The following is a 14038-nucleotide window of genomic DNA, read 5'->3' on the forward strand; positions in this document are numbered from 1 at the left end:
TCTGGCACCAACAACCACATCACGTTCAAAGTCCCTTAAATCCCCTTTCTTCCCCATTTTGATGCTCAGTCTGCACTTCAGCAAGTTGTCTTGACCACCTCTACATGCCTAAATGCGTTGAGTTGCGGTCATGTGATTGGCTGATTAGCTATTTGTATTAACAAGCAAATGAAAGGTACCTAATAAAGTGGCCGGTGAGTGTATAATTTTAATAAAAGCTGAATGTGTATTCATTTTCAAAATTTCTTCATTTCCATCTATGACTGTCAGATTCTTCACTTTATCTGTTTCAGATGCTGCAGGAATGGACCTGGCTGAATGGAAGTCAGGATCTCTCCTGATATTAAATCCAATCCCCTTTACCTAAATGAATGTATGGTGAAAGGAGAGTACGTCAGGGCTGTCTGGTCCTGGAGGGCCGGTCCCCAGCACAGGGTATTTTCCTGCTCAAACACATACAAAAATCTCCAAACTGTTGGACACAGGCCCTCCAGAACCAGAATTGAATACCCAGTGTATGTTGTTTGTGGAGCTCTCCTGCCTCCTACTGGACAAACAGACAAACTACAGGCAACAACACAATTTTTCCTCTCTGCATCCCACTTGGTCAGTTTACTTTTTTTTGTCTGTATGTATGCGAATACTGTGTCATCATCACACTGAATGAACTGACGTGTTGGTTTTACACATGGTAATATTTTTAGTATGTAAAACAAGTTAATTCTGAATTTATTCTCAAAATTTATTTTTAACACTTTGACACTGTATCAAGTTTATAACAATAGGTGAAATAACAATTATTAAAATGAGAAGACATACATTTCCAATTGAGCCATCATTCCTCTTTATTGGGTTCCACAATGTCAGTTTCTCAATTTAGTCATCCACCACAGCACAGTGAGAATAAAACAGGTATGTGTTTTGAATGAAGAAAAGACAAGAAAACAAAGGAAATGCTCCCTTTGTCGCTAACTCCTACCAAAACACAGACAAGAAAATCAAAGGACTAAATATTCAGTGATATGTTTGGCAATGAAAATGAGAAAGAATCGATGTGATTTTTACAAACGTGAGTGGAAAGGGATTTAACATTTACAAAGACTTCTCTATTCCCTTTAACTTTCTGCCCAACACAACGTGGAGATGACGATTCGCATCAGACATGCTCTTGACCGATGCTGCCAGTAAACTTTGTGTGACCACATTTTTGTCCCTAAGAAAAGAAAATCAGAACTGCAGGCTTAAAGTCACAGAGCCTACACTGCAGAAAGAGCAAACCAGCCTGAAGCTTCCCATCAGAACAGAAATAAAAAGTGTACCACATACGACAAATACCTTCTGTGTCTCAATAACTCAACAAAAACAAAAGTACAGCCAGTGCAGTTCTAAAGGTGCTCGTAGGAACCTTAAGGAAGAGCGTGAGCAGATTAAAAGGGACGTTCGAGTGGACCCTGTCTACAGAACGTGCTGTGGCTATGGTGACAGTGTGAGATGAGTGGTGTAGCCTAGAACAGCACTGGTCACATGACTGGCAATTCTCTTTTATTATGGGACTGGAGGTTGCAAAGGAGCAAGACCTAAAGTTGCATTTGAAACACGAGTTTGCAAATGACTGATTGTGGAAAACGGGTCCATGTATTTTTGCAGGTATTGGGAGTTATATGGTCAGTTGTGTCTTGGTTTTCATCTGTGCCTCTTGCTGCTGCTCTCTCCATCTTTACACCTCCAGCTCAAAGCCCATGCCCACCTTGTGTCCACCAGCATTGAAGTTCTTTGCATCGATGAGAGCAGAAAGAGTGAGTTTCACACCTACAGGGACAGAGAGAGAGAATAATGCAATGGAATAAATGAATTGAGACACAGAATTGACAAGATGCAGTAGTCCACGTCAAATTCTAAGGGAGAAAACAAAACACCTTGTTGAAAGTCTGCCATGAAGAATTAAGGCAGTTCTGAAGGCAAAAGGGGGTCCAGCCTTTTACTAACAAGGTGCACTTAATAAAGTGGCGGGTGGGTGTAAGGCATACAGAGTTGTTTTATGTGACAGGCTGTTCTACAGAAACTTGGCAATCAGAACTGTTCGCAGCAGTTGTTCTAAAATCTACGCCACACAAAGTAATCAGATGAAATGGTGACAAATATGCTGCCTGATGCCTGAGACATTATTTACCAATCAGGTTTTGGCCTAAAACATATTTTTGAATACATTTATGACAGAAGGGTACATGCAGGATGTTGTAAGGCAAAATAGTTCCTAAAGAAAACTTTTTTTTTTCAGATTTACCACATTTTACAATTATAAACTTTACATTTAAAATTCAGAACATGTGTAGGGTCATTACTCATTTCGGACAGTAAATAATTAGTAAATAATTCCTGATTTGTACAAATAGCCTAAAAATGTATTTGATTTATAAGGCATATTATCATTAGAGCAAAGAAAAATATATGTCACAGTAGTCCTATCACGTTGATGTACATGACAGTGTGTTTACCTGGCCGCAGAGCCTGTGTGTATCCCACTCCAACCAGGCTGGCGTTGTTTACTTTGGCCTGCAGAAGAGCATACATCTAATTACATTAACAGCCAGTGAGCTCTTCTGCAAGGTTATAAAGATAAGGCAGCATTACTGATATGCAGTTCAGGATATTGCATGGTAGAGGTGTTTATGGTCTTGAGGGTGCTAAAGGTTGAAAGTTACACTGTAACGGAAGTTTTAGATTGAATGAATGCAGTATTTGGCAAGACAACTGAGAGTGCTTTTTAGGACGTACAGAGACAGAAGCATCCTTATCCAGCTTGTATTTAGCAGCAATGCCAAAGCGTGTGTTGTTGCTGCCAGCCGTCCAGGCCAGATTCACCGCCGTTTCCAACTGGTCATTCACTTTCTGGTAAATGGAACCACCAAACTCTGTGCCATCGTTGCTGCAAAGGAAACAATGTACACAATTATAGACAATTTTATACAAATTCTGTGATTTTTATCCAGTTGTAGATTTTTATAATCTAAAAACACATTCTGTGTGCTGAATTATTCAATTTGAAAATTAGGCTGGTTTCTGAAGTCAGCGTTAAAATCTGGAAAGATCTATGATGTATTTCCTCACACATTGGTGTGCAGCTGGAAATCACCAGCCTTGTAACCCAGAGCGAAGTTATTCTGAGCCAGTTTGGACTTGGCAGTGTCGAAGGCCATCTGATAGCCGGCCAGCCAGCCCTCGTAGCCGAGCACTGCTGCAGCATGCACTGTGGGCCCTGCTAGGTCAAAATCTATATCACAGCCCACATTCATGTAGTCACGCTTATAGCCTGTCTTCAGCTTAGCACTCTTCTTCCTGATGAAAAAGCAAGAGAGACAGAGAGATTGCATTTTTGTTGGGGGTGGGGAGCCATGTTATGTATATCTAGTACAGTGGTACAGTTTGAGATAGACAGACAGGTTACAGAGATAATCGGTGGTAAACAGGGTAAAGCGGATTTCTAGTAATAGTTTTATTGGACTGATGAGGGACATCTAAAAAATAAAAAAACAAGCCCGCTCACCCAGTGTTGGGCACAAAGGAGGTGTCCAGACCCAGCTTCAGCCCCTTGGCTAGCTGCTCAAAGACAAGAAACAATAACAGACCGTGTTTAAGTATTTCTACACATGCTAGAGATGGGTTGTAATGATCTTTGTGAGCCGTTCACCTGGTCCTCCATGGTGACCTCAGTGGTCAAAGTGTTGTCAGTGTTCCATTTCTGGTTGAAGGTCAGTCCCAGCTCCTTCACTTTGTACTTAGTCTCCAGATTACCAGATGCTTTCCCTGTGTCTGTGTTACTGGACCCGCCAGTGGAGAACTCCTACATGCATGAGACAGAGAGATAGATGACAGATTATGGAATTTTGAAGGCCAGGTTGGCATGAAGAAATAAGGGAGAAAAGGACATGAAACCATGAGAAATAAAATGAGTTGCAAGAAAAGAGGAAAGAGAGGGAAAAACAAAAAAAGAAAAGTCACAATGTCATGTAAACAAGTTTTGGCCCTTCTCTTAAGGTTAGTCATCAACTGATTAACTAATGCATAGGCTGCCCTGCCCTGCACATTGTAGTGTCTCCCTGACCGGGGTTGGGAATCACTGAATTAATGAGTTGATTAATGAAAAGTAAACTCAAAAAGCATTGCTCTAATGCTGCCAGAACAATAAATCAACCCTTTAATAACAACACTTGAGCTCTAAAATAACTTCAGATCAGCACTGGGCCAGCTGGATGACAACAGAAGTGGAGACTGTGAAGAGAAGGCCTCAGAGACCAACCCACACATCCTCTTATGCAAACAAATAATTTTCTCACACTTGGCCTCATTTAAATACACAAACAGCAGTAAGCAAACGCACTCTTACCATCTGACCAAGTCCAAGAAAAAGCAAGCGAGAGGAAGGCAGAGAGAAACAGAGAGTTAGTGGAAATAGGCACATAAAGACACACATGACCAGATTCAAATTCACACTGTCTCCCACACACAGTCAAAGAGTGAAAAGCATGGGAATAATATTGATCCAGATATTCAGAGAGAAAGCAGTGGTGCAAACAAGCATAGGCAAGAACTGTGGTTAGGCCAGGCTACACCATGTGCTCACACACACTCACACACATTCTTACACCCTCCCAACCCAGGCCGCAAGCTAATGTGGATGAGTCACCGAATGCTCCTCAAAATAAACTCAATATATGTCTAGAACAGCACTGCATGAATGGAAAACATTTCTCATGTGGTAGTGCAGTGAGTATTTGCCCTTTACCAAAATCCGATGAAAAAAATGGAGCAAAATGGAAGAGAGTAGGAGAGAAAGTGACTCACAACTCCACTCTGGGACTTGGTCTTGAGGTCCAGTTTAACTGTTCCAAAGGCTGAAGGACATAGAAAGAAAAGGACATTGCATACATAGACAGTAGGGATGAGAATACAATTCTTCTGCAATTCAGCTGCAAAGATACACTCACTGGCCACTTTATTAGGTACTTTTGCTAGTAAAAGGTTGGACCAACTTTTGCCTTCAGAACTGCCTTAATTCTTCATGCCACACTTCCAACAAGGTGTTGGAAACGTTCCCCAGAGATTTTGGTTGGTTATTTGAGTTCCTGTTGCCTTTCTATCATCTGGAACCAGTCACTTAAATCCCCTTTCTTCCCCATTCTGATGCTCGGTCTGCACTTCAGCAACAAAACCGTGTACCTAATAAAGTGGCCGGTGAGTGTATGGTTACAGTCAATATCCACAAGCCAGCTGGTTGTGTTTGTTGCAATCCCAGTGAGGTTATGAGAAAGGACTCACAGGCTCTGGAGGCCCTCAAACACACATTACAAGGGAAATTCCTCCCATTCTGCATAATTACATTGTTAACATGTAAATTGTGTTGTAGAATCAGAATTGTTCACAGTTGATTGTTGATATGAACCAGATGTCTGATTGTATCCTGATAAGACTTTAGCCACATGCACAGTCAAACTGTAATTCGATTGCTATGGATGACACAATATGGAAATCTGCTTGTTACATGGCAACCAGCTACCAATTATTTCTTAAGTATTCTGCAGTTTGTTTTGCACAGTAGTGTCTGTCCATACTGTTGTTAAGCATTTCGCTTTGTCCTGTGCCCAACCATGTGCATCCTTCATGATTATCTTCCTCTCGGACATTTATCACGTACCCAGTGACGTATTGCATGAGGAGGGGTTTCGGTTGCCGAATGTGTCTTCGAGGCGTTTACACTTGCTGTAACATGCAGCTCTAATGCATCTCATGCCACCTCCTAAAGTGGTTTGAGTAATCAGATTTGTTTTAAATGCATCTTGGGTGTGTTTACACTTGCACTTTATGTGGCTTTGCCTTATCCACATATAATTATGATACTCAAGATGTGATCAGGTGTAAATGAGGTCTAAGAGTTTAATGCTTGTAAAAGCTCCCTCAAAGACAGTTATTACCTAAAATGATTATAAATATGATGCCTGAGACTAGTTTTGACATAGGATTTTGTCCTAAAATGCATTTTTAAAAGTCGTTCATGGCGGAGTCATCATACGGAAAAATGGTATTCAAAGACTTACCGCTATATTACCATTATTAATATTACACATGCACTCCTATAGGCTCACTGGTCATTTTTGGATAGCAAATAAAATGGTCATATATCAGGTGTTGCTATTATCACTTTAAAAAGGAATTTAGTCAGTGAGTTTCTCTGCCTCTCTGACTTTTCTCAACTAGGCCTATCACAATTATTACATAATCATCTAATTGCCATTTAGATGACTGGAATTATTTTCTACGGTTATTATCTGTCAGCATTATATCTTTATGTTGCAACAAACAAGACCTAAATTTGGTACATTTTTAATCAGTTGGGTTGAGGTAAATTAATGTAAATAAAAGAAAATCAAAAACATATTTATTAAGACATGTCATGGGTCTTAAGAGAACAACAAAAGTCAGTGCTTTACTACATTTGTAAGGGCAGCAGTGAGTAATGTTTGTTTATCTGAGGACAAGCCGTGTCTGTCTGGAGCTACTAAACACAACAGCTGGAATGGAAGATAGCTAATTAGATGTTTCAGCTACTGTAAGCTTGCACTTTAATACCTACATACATTTACATTCATGGTATTTGGCTGACACTCTTATCCAGAGCGACTTACAATTTGATCATTTTACACAAGTAGGTGAAGGTGGTGTTAGGAGTCTTGCCCAAGGACTCTTATTGGTATAGTGTAGGGTGCTTACCCAGGTGGGGGGATTGAACCCCAGTCTACAGCACAGAAGGCAGAGGTGTTAACCACTAACTACACCAACCACATAAATTTACACTACACCAACCACATACAGTGAACAACAACAAAAAAGGCTGATAATCTCAATTACTTATACAGCAATTAATCATCATATAAATTTACTGATTATAACAAGCCGAAACTCAGACATTGGATTATAGAACTTCCCTTTGAAGATGCAGCACAGGCCTCATCAGCAGCACACTACCACAAAGATAACCTAGTGCTATAGAAACCAGCCCACTTATCTCTTCGGTTAGATAAGCAGCACTGATCCTACTGAGTAAGCAGGGTATTACTGTATTAACCTAAAGGGAAATCTAAGACACATGCTGGCCAAGTTCACTAATAAACAAACACAACTGCCTTCAGCTTTTATTGATATGTGTATGTTTGTGCGGTTGTGGGAACTCACCATAGCCCTTGCTGAAGATATCTTTGGCAGATTTGCCAAGATCAGAGTATGCAGGAGGGACGGCCATGCTACCTGAAGAGAGAAAGAGGGAATGAGACAGAACACGTAAGTAACTGGACTACAGACACCTGCAAGCATCAACACCGAGGTTTTACCTACTTGGACCCCAGATGTTTCAAGCTCTAGTGAGTTAGGGTTCACTAAAACTACAGGAACAACAATAATGCTTTCATCTACTATATTAGTCCTACACATATCTTTAAACTATAGTGCGCAAATGAATTTACTGCTCAGTGCCATGGCTTGGTGTTCAACTGGAACTGCAAGCGAAAAGGAAAAAACTAAACCTTTAGAGCAGGAGTGCCCAAACATTTTGGGTTGAAATGTGATCTAAACCTGGACCTCAAAATAGCACAGCAGCCCACGTGCTTTCTTGTCTGTACTTTCCACGGTTAAGCAAATGAGCTGACCTTTCTTGATCAACATTCCTAGTTCCCTCCCTGGGATCAAAATAGGAACCGTTCGGGCTCCATATTCTGGGGTTCAGCCCAGCTAAACGCTTTGACCTCTACTACATTATGAAATAAGCACAAATTGTGATGACTACTAATAGTAGTTGATACATTGTGGTGTGGTCAAAGATGCAAATGGTTCACTGGTTTAAATGTTAAGGGCTTTACTGACTTTCCTGATATGATAGGCCACCTGTAATTTGTACAAAATGACTTTCCAAAATTTTAAAAACTGAAATAAACAGCAGAAGCTCAATGTCTAAATAATAATAATAACAGCAACAACAACAACAATAATATACACATAAATATCCTTGTAATTAACTTTTAAACAGGTAAATAACATGAACAATGTTTACATTACCAGACAGGAGTTCCTGCTGCATATATCAGTGTATTTGGTTACTGTTCAAAATAGCATCACATTCCTGAATGTAGTTTTTACAGAACATTTAAAGAGGCGGTACCTTATCAGCATGACGTCCAATGATGCTAAATATACGTGAAACCTCAAACATTAATTTTAATTTTTCAAAATTTCACCACAATTCAGATTTTGAGATGTAAACAACGTCATTCCGAGTGATTTACTGTGAAATGGTGCACACAGCCATATAATTAACTATCCAAAGCCACCAGTGGACTACATGGTTCTTCTTTGTTTTTATATGCCGATAATGGTAAAACAGAGGTCAGTCTAAAAAATAAGCTTTCTCTGGGTGCAATTTTGGGTACTATTTTGCTTTACATCACTGCCTGCTCCACTAATTTTAAGCCCTCCTTCAAGCCGATCGTAAAACAATGTATGAGCCACCTGAAAACATTTTGTGTGAAACTGAGTTTCTTTCTTTCTCACATCAAACTACTTATTTGCATCTTAACAACTGTATTATGCACTTTTTATATTTAATTCCTCTTTAATATCGGTCAGATCCTAAGGTCAAACCAAGGTCTCAAAAATCGCCAAATGTAGCAGCATAGTTTGGGCAGCCCAGCTTTTATGATCTATCCCACTTCTCTGTGCCTCTATTGGGCAAGTGCGACTAATAAGCATGCCAATACACAAAACATCTGGAGATGCTAAGCAGCTAGTGCGTACAACAAAACTACTGCATTGAGCTTGGATACTACTCACACAAGCACTCATACAGGGCATAACTGCAATGACATCAGAGCCACGTTTGAATCTTCATTTGGAAAGATGTATGCTTTAAATACATTTTTTAATTCTCCTCATGTAAAATTTCCTCTTCCTTATCCATCTAGTGGCTCTGACGACATTAGTGTCTCTCAGCTTCTCCCCTTCTGCTTCACTCACCGCACTTCTTCGTCTTGCAGTGAGAGCAGGGCTTACTCTCTTTCATCTGTATCTCTGTCTCCTTCCCTTTCTTCTTGTCCTCCTCTCTGTCCATCTTTAAACCCTGCTTTGCTCTTTTCTCAGGTATCGTTCTTTAAGGGGGTTGGAGTGGGTAAACGCACACCATTAACCATGAACACGATGACTGGTTATATATTAATATGGATTTTGTGGAGTCTGTAATCCATTAAGACTGACATGCTGTTTGAACCTCACCACTGTTACTTTCTGTCTTGTGCACTGATTAGGTAAATGTCTTTTTAAGCTGTTATGTTATACACTCACCGGCCACTTTATTAGGTGCACCGTGGTGGTAAAAGGCTGGACCCCCTTTTGCCTTCAGAACTGCCTTAATTCTTCGTGGCAGACTTTCAACAAAGTGTTCAAACATTCCTCAGAGAATTTGGTTGGTTATTTGAGTTCCAGTTGCTTTCTATCATCTGGAACCAGTCTGTCCATTCTCCTCTGACCTCTCACATCAACAAGGCATTTTCGTCCACACAACTGACCACAAACTGGATATTTCCTCTTTTTCGGACCGTTCTCTGTAAACCCTAGAGATGGTTGTGCGTGAAAATCCCAGTAGATCAGCAGTTTCTGAAATACTCAGACCAGCCCGTCTGGCACCAACAACCACGCCACGTTCAAAGTCACTTAAATCCCCTTTCTTCCCCATTCTGATGCTCGGTCTGCACTTCAGCAAGTTGTCTTGACCACCTCTACATGCCTAAATACATCGAGTGGCAGCCATGTGATTGGCTGATTAACTATTTGTGCTAACAAATAATTAGCTATTTGTATTAACAAGCAATTGAAAAGATGTACCTAATAAAGTGGCTGGTGAGCGTATGTCATACTGCATAGTAATGAGCCGCTATTTAGTTGTCAGCCCATTACACCAATGTCTTATTTTATTTACTTATTTTTAACAAATAAAAGTGACTTTCTTACTTGTTCTCATGGTTTTAATAGCTGTTTTTTTTTTTTTTTTAACTTTTTCCCTGTTCTTAAAGCGAAGTTCTTATGTTGTTTGCAAACCTAAAAAAATATGCTATACATACTTTTGCTACATTGCCCACCCTTATTAAAGACCTTATTTTCAGAGAACCACTAGAGGTATCATCTCACATGGTCATAGTCATGAGCAAGGCCCACAGAAGAGCTCCCTCTTCCCCTGCTTGCTTTAGCCACTTTTCAACCTAGTCAATTTCATGACCTAGCTCTAGATCACATCTGTGGCTTGCTTTGTGGCACACAAAGGTAACAGATGCCATATGGCACCCAAGGGAAAAGTGAGGAGTGTCTTCTGCCACCACCCCCCCCCAAATCACCATGGCAACGCCCTCACTGACACTTGCCCATGGGTAGGGGTCTGGTCCAAAGGGCCGACCTTCTGCCTTCAGGAGACCATGGCTTTTCAAGCTTGTGTCACACACAGCACTCCCATGTCCCAAGACATACATTCTATAAATAGTGGGGGTAAAACTGACACTGATCCTCCATGTGACAGAAGAGAGGGTTTACAAAATGGCAAATGCTTTCCTGAATTCTGCCATTCACACGTCTCCCTCATAAAGATCCGTCCTCAACTCAACCTCTAGAAACATCTATATCCTCAGCCACCCCTCCCACCCCACCCCCTACCTACACCAAACAGTTGGGGGAAAATGCATTTGGTCCTGAATTAAAACCATCAAGACAGGGTCCAAAAAGGGTTGTGAACCCTTCGGCTGTTCCTATAACTCTTATAAGAACAATTCTTTATGTAGACGACGAGGCATTATTAACCCTTAGGGTCTCTTCAGAAGAGAACTGAGAAGACAAGAGATGGCACAACACCACTTTTCTTTCCGATACCAAGACTGAATACCACTAACAAACAAACATATTAAACTAACATTAAGCTACTTAAACTGAAGCACTTTACCAAAGACGGTCATCTGAAAGCACCAGGTTCAAACTGCTGAACCATGCTATCTGTAAAAAATACAGTTAAATCATTTTTAAAAATTAATTAGAAATATCTCATTTGAGCAAATGTGTGCAGAATTAGGCTATTTAAATAACTGAACTGTAATACTAGTATAATACATTGTTAACTAACTCCTAACTAACTAAACACATTACCACTTCACCACACTTCATGTAAAGCTGGGTTACAGGCAAATCTATGGTATTTTTGGCTAGATCTGCTATCAAATTAGATGGGATTCATTCTTTTTTTCTTCATCAACATGTTCTTGCTGGTATAGCCCCAATACCAGTACTCTGTATTTAATCAGCGCTGTCTCTAGAACACAAATCCTGACTTCAGGAGAGCAAAGGAGCTGGACTGAGAGATTGACAGAGGCAGAGAAACAGAGGGAGGGGGAATGAGGAATGTCAGCTGCTGACACATCAGTATCTACAACTGCTGGACTCTGGAAGCAGTGTGTTTTGATGAAGCAGGTACTGTTGAGTAATGTCTGGCTTTGAAAAAACAAGCAAAGGTGCATCTGTTGCGTCTACAACAGTGCTTTGCATTCAGTGGTCTTAATATGAACTGAAAAGTTTACACTTTATGTCATTCTACACATACGCTTAGTGAAGTGCCACTGTGGTATGTGACGGGAGATAATGTCAAAGTGCTAGATAAAAGTCAGACGGACATGAAGCAATCTCATTTACCACTATAGCCCGTCTTCCACAATATTATCAAACAAACACACAAAACGTTCTACAGACCTTATACACTCACTTTATTAGGTACACATGTTCAATTGCTTGTTAGCACAAATAGTTAATCAGCCAATCACACGGCCACAACTCAATGCATTTAGGCATGTAGAGGTGGTCAAGACAACTTGCTGAAGTGCAGACCGAGCATCAGAATGGGGAAGAAAGGGGATTTAAGGGACTTTGAATGTGGCGTGGTTGTTGGTGCCAAACGGGCTGGTCTGAGTATTTCAGAAACTGCTGATCTACTGGGATTTTCACGCACAACCATCTCTAGGGTTTACAGAGAACGGTCCGAAAAAGAGGAAATATCCAGTGAGGCAGTTGTGTGGACGAAAATGCCTTGTTGATGTGAGAGGTCAGAGGAGAATGGGCAGACTGGTTCCAGATGATAGAATAAAAAATATTTAAAATAATAAAGTGGCCGGTGAGTGTAAATCAACTCTCAAACTTAACACAGCACACACAGCTTACCACCACTAACCATTGAGGTATTACTAATCTAGGTCTCCAAACATGATGGCTAATGTGGTCACCTGTTTCCAGTATTCAGAAGTGAAATTTCTATAGTGCTGGGTGAGAAACGTGACCTGGTTCGCTGCAGATGTATGCCAGGCTGTGGAAGACCAATTCTGTTTCAGCCTATCAGTTTTAAACCACTATATCAGCGGTCGGTTTTAAACTATACATACAACCCAATCCCACTAGGAGGCAAAGAAAGGGAGATAAATAAAGCTCATTTTAAAATTCCTCATAGGTACAAGAGCATCACATAGAATCTTTAACCTGCAACATTCTCAAAAGTGGGCTTTGTAACTCACATATTGGCTGGTGCCTGATAACGTACTGACCTATCGGGATAAATATAAGCAGGGCTTCATTTTCCTGCTGTTGACACAACTTCATATGTCAGGTCAGACAAACAACACAACAAAGCAGCCCTGGTGTCTTTCTGTGACAGCCCACAGCACTGCGCATGCCTAAAACACACACTACGCCCAGATTAAGCCTGCTTGATAAAAGAAATGAGCGCTTACAGCAGAGAAAGTGTCATTCTACAATTTACCATGACCATCACGGGCTCAGCAGTGCAGTAACGGCCAGTTCTGCACATACACAATAGCCTAATAGGCGGCAGGGAGGGAGGAAGGGAGGGGTTATTTAATTGCTCTCCGTTACATCAGAGGCAATGTGCGTCAGAAACAAATGATAGCAGAGTCCGCAGACTGACCACTACTCTCAACACCCCCCGTCAGTTTCTGTGGGGAAAAGTCTCAAATGTACAAGAGCACAAATTTTAGACTGGAGCTATGCGACGAGCACGCGAGCTTCACGGTGTAACTCGGGCCCACACGCGAAACCCCTCCTTCACACCAGCGTCCAGTTTTCCTGCCCAACTGCAACAATATCACCAAACAGGCCGGGCGAGCGCGCACATGGCCTCCAACAGCACGACTGCGGCTAAAAAATGACGACCTTTACAGCGCAGAGCGCAGAGCTACAGGGTGCCACAGAGCCGTTAGAGCTGCGGCCTCAGTACGAGCTCTCTCCCTGTCTCTCTCTCTCCCTGTCTCTCTGTCTGTCTCCCTCTCTCTGCACGCCTGCATGTTAAATTCGAAGTCAAATGCGATCTTTACGCGTGAACGGCTGACCCGCAGGGCTGCTGCTCCGCAGGCTCCTACCGTTTACTGGGCTCCGAGGATCCTGGCTGGACTCCGGCTCTGAGAGAGGAGGACACACTGAAGGAGAAACAGGCGGAGAGGCCAGGACGCGCAGCGCGCATGCGCACTGTCGAGGGCTCCTGTTTCTGTCAGGTTTTGCAGGAAAGGTTGGGATGGTAAAATAATAATAATAATAATAATAAAGCAAGGGTGGTATGGTATGGAAGCCCATTTCTGCTAGACAACGGACGAAAAAAATAACCTAGGCCCAATTTCCCCTTTTACTGTTTCTCGTGATTTATCTTTAATTATTTGTTTACTGAAGCAATCAGCATAAAAGTAAAAAAAGTAAAAACAATATTTTTTGGCATATAGAAATAATTACTTTTTAAATAACTTTTGTTTCTCAAACTGATGTAACAATAACTTCTTTGCTTGGCTCCTGCTCATGGCATCTCAGAATATTCACCTATTTTCCTTTGGAATGATTTTGATTGAATATCTTGAAACAGCCCTGTGCTGGACTGGCGACCTGTCCAGAGTGTATCCTGCCTTCTGCTCATGAC

The 14038-nt window shown here is 41.2% G+C and overlaps 2 protein-coding genes across 5 annotated transcripts in view; one reads left to right on the forward strand and one right to left on the reverse strand.

Moving 5' to 3' along the window:
* The window catches only part of ikbkb (inhibitor of nuclear factor kappa B kinase subunit beta), a 38634-nt gene extending 37606 nt beyond the window's left edge, over positions 1–1028 (forward strand). The window contains exon 22 of the mRNA XM_017702846.2: positions 294–1028. Within this exon, the coding sequence (XP_017558335.1) occupies positions 294–341 (48 nt within the window). The 3' untranslated portion in view covers positions 342–1028. The remainder of the gene's footprint in view (positions 1–293) is intronic.
* Positions 828–13618, reverse strand: vdac3 (voltage-dependent anion channel 3). Of its 4 annotated transcripts, XM_017702847.2 has the most exons (11): positions 13494–13618; positions 9058–9188; positions 7228–7299; positions 4843–4892; positions 4385–4387; positions 3689–3841; positions 3545–3597; positions 3109–3336; positions 2776–2926; positions 2496–2553; positions 828–1809 (listed from the first exon to the last, which is right to left on the reverse strand). In XM_017702847.2, exons 1-11 carry the CDS (start codon positions 13592–13594, stop codon positions 1718–1720), a joined length of 1092 nt encoding a protein of 363 aa, XP_017558336.1. In that variant the 5' UTR covers positions 13595–13618; the 3' UTR covers positions 828–1717. The 4 variants fall into 4 exon arrangements, with proteins under 4 accessions (XP_017558336.1, XP_017558337.1, XP_017558338.2 ...); XM_017702848.2 differs by lacking the exon at positions 4385–4387; XM_017702849.2 differs by lacking the exon at positions 9058–9188 and having other exon boundaries at positions 13494–13606.
* Between the last annotated feature and the right edge of the window lie 420 nt (positions 13619–14038).

This window comes from Pygocentrus nattereri, chromosome 28, assembly GCF_015220715.1.
Source record: "Pygocentrus nattereri isolate fPygNat1 chromosome 28, fPygNat1.pri, whole genome shotgun sequence".
Lineage (NCBI taxonomy): Eukaryota > Metazoa > Chordata > Actinopteri > Characiformes > Serrasalmidae > Pygocentrus > Pygocentrus nattereri.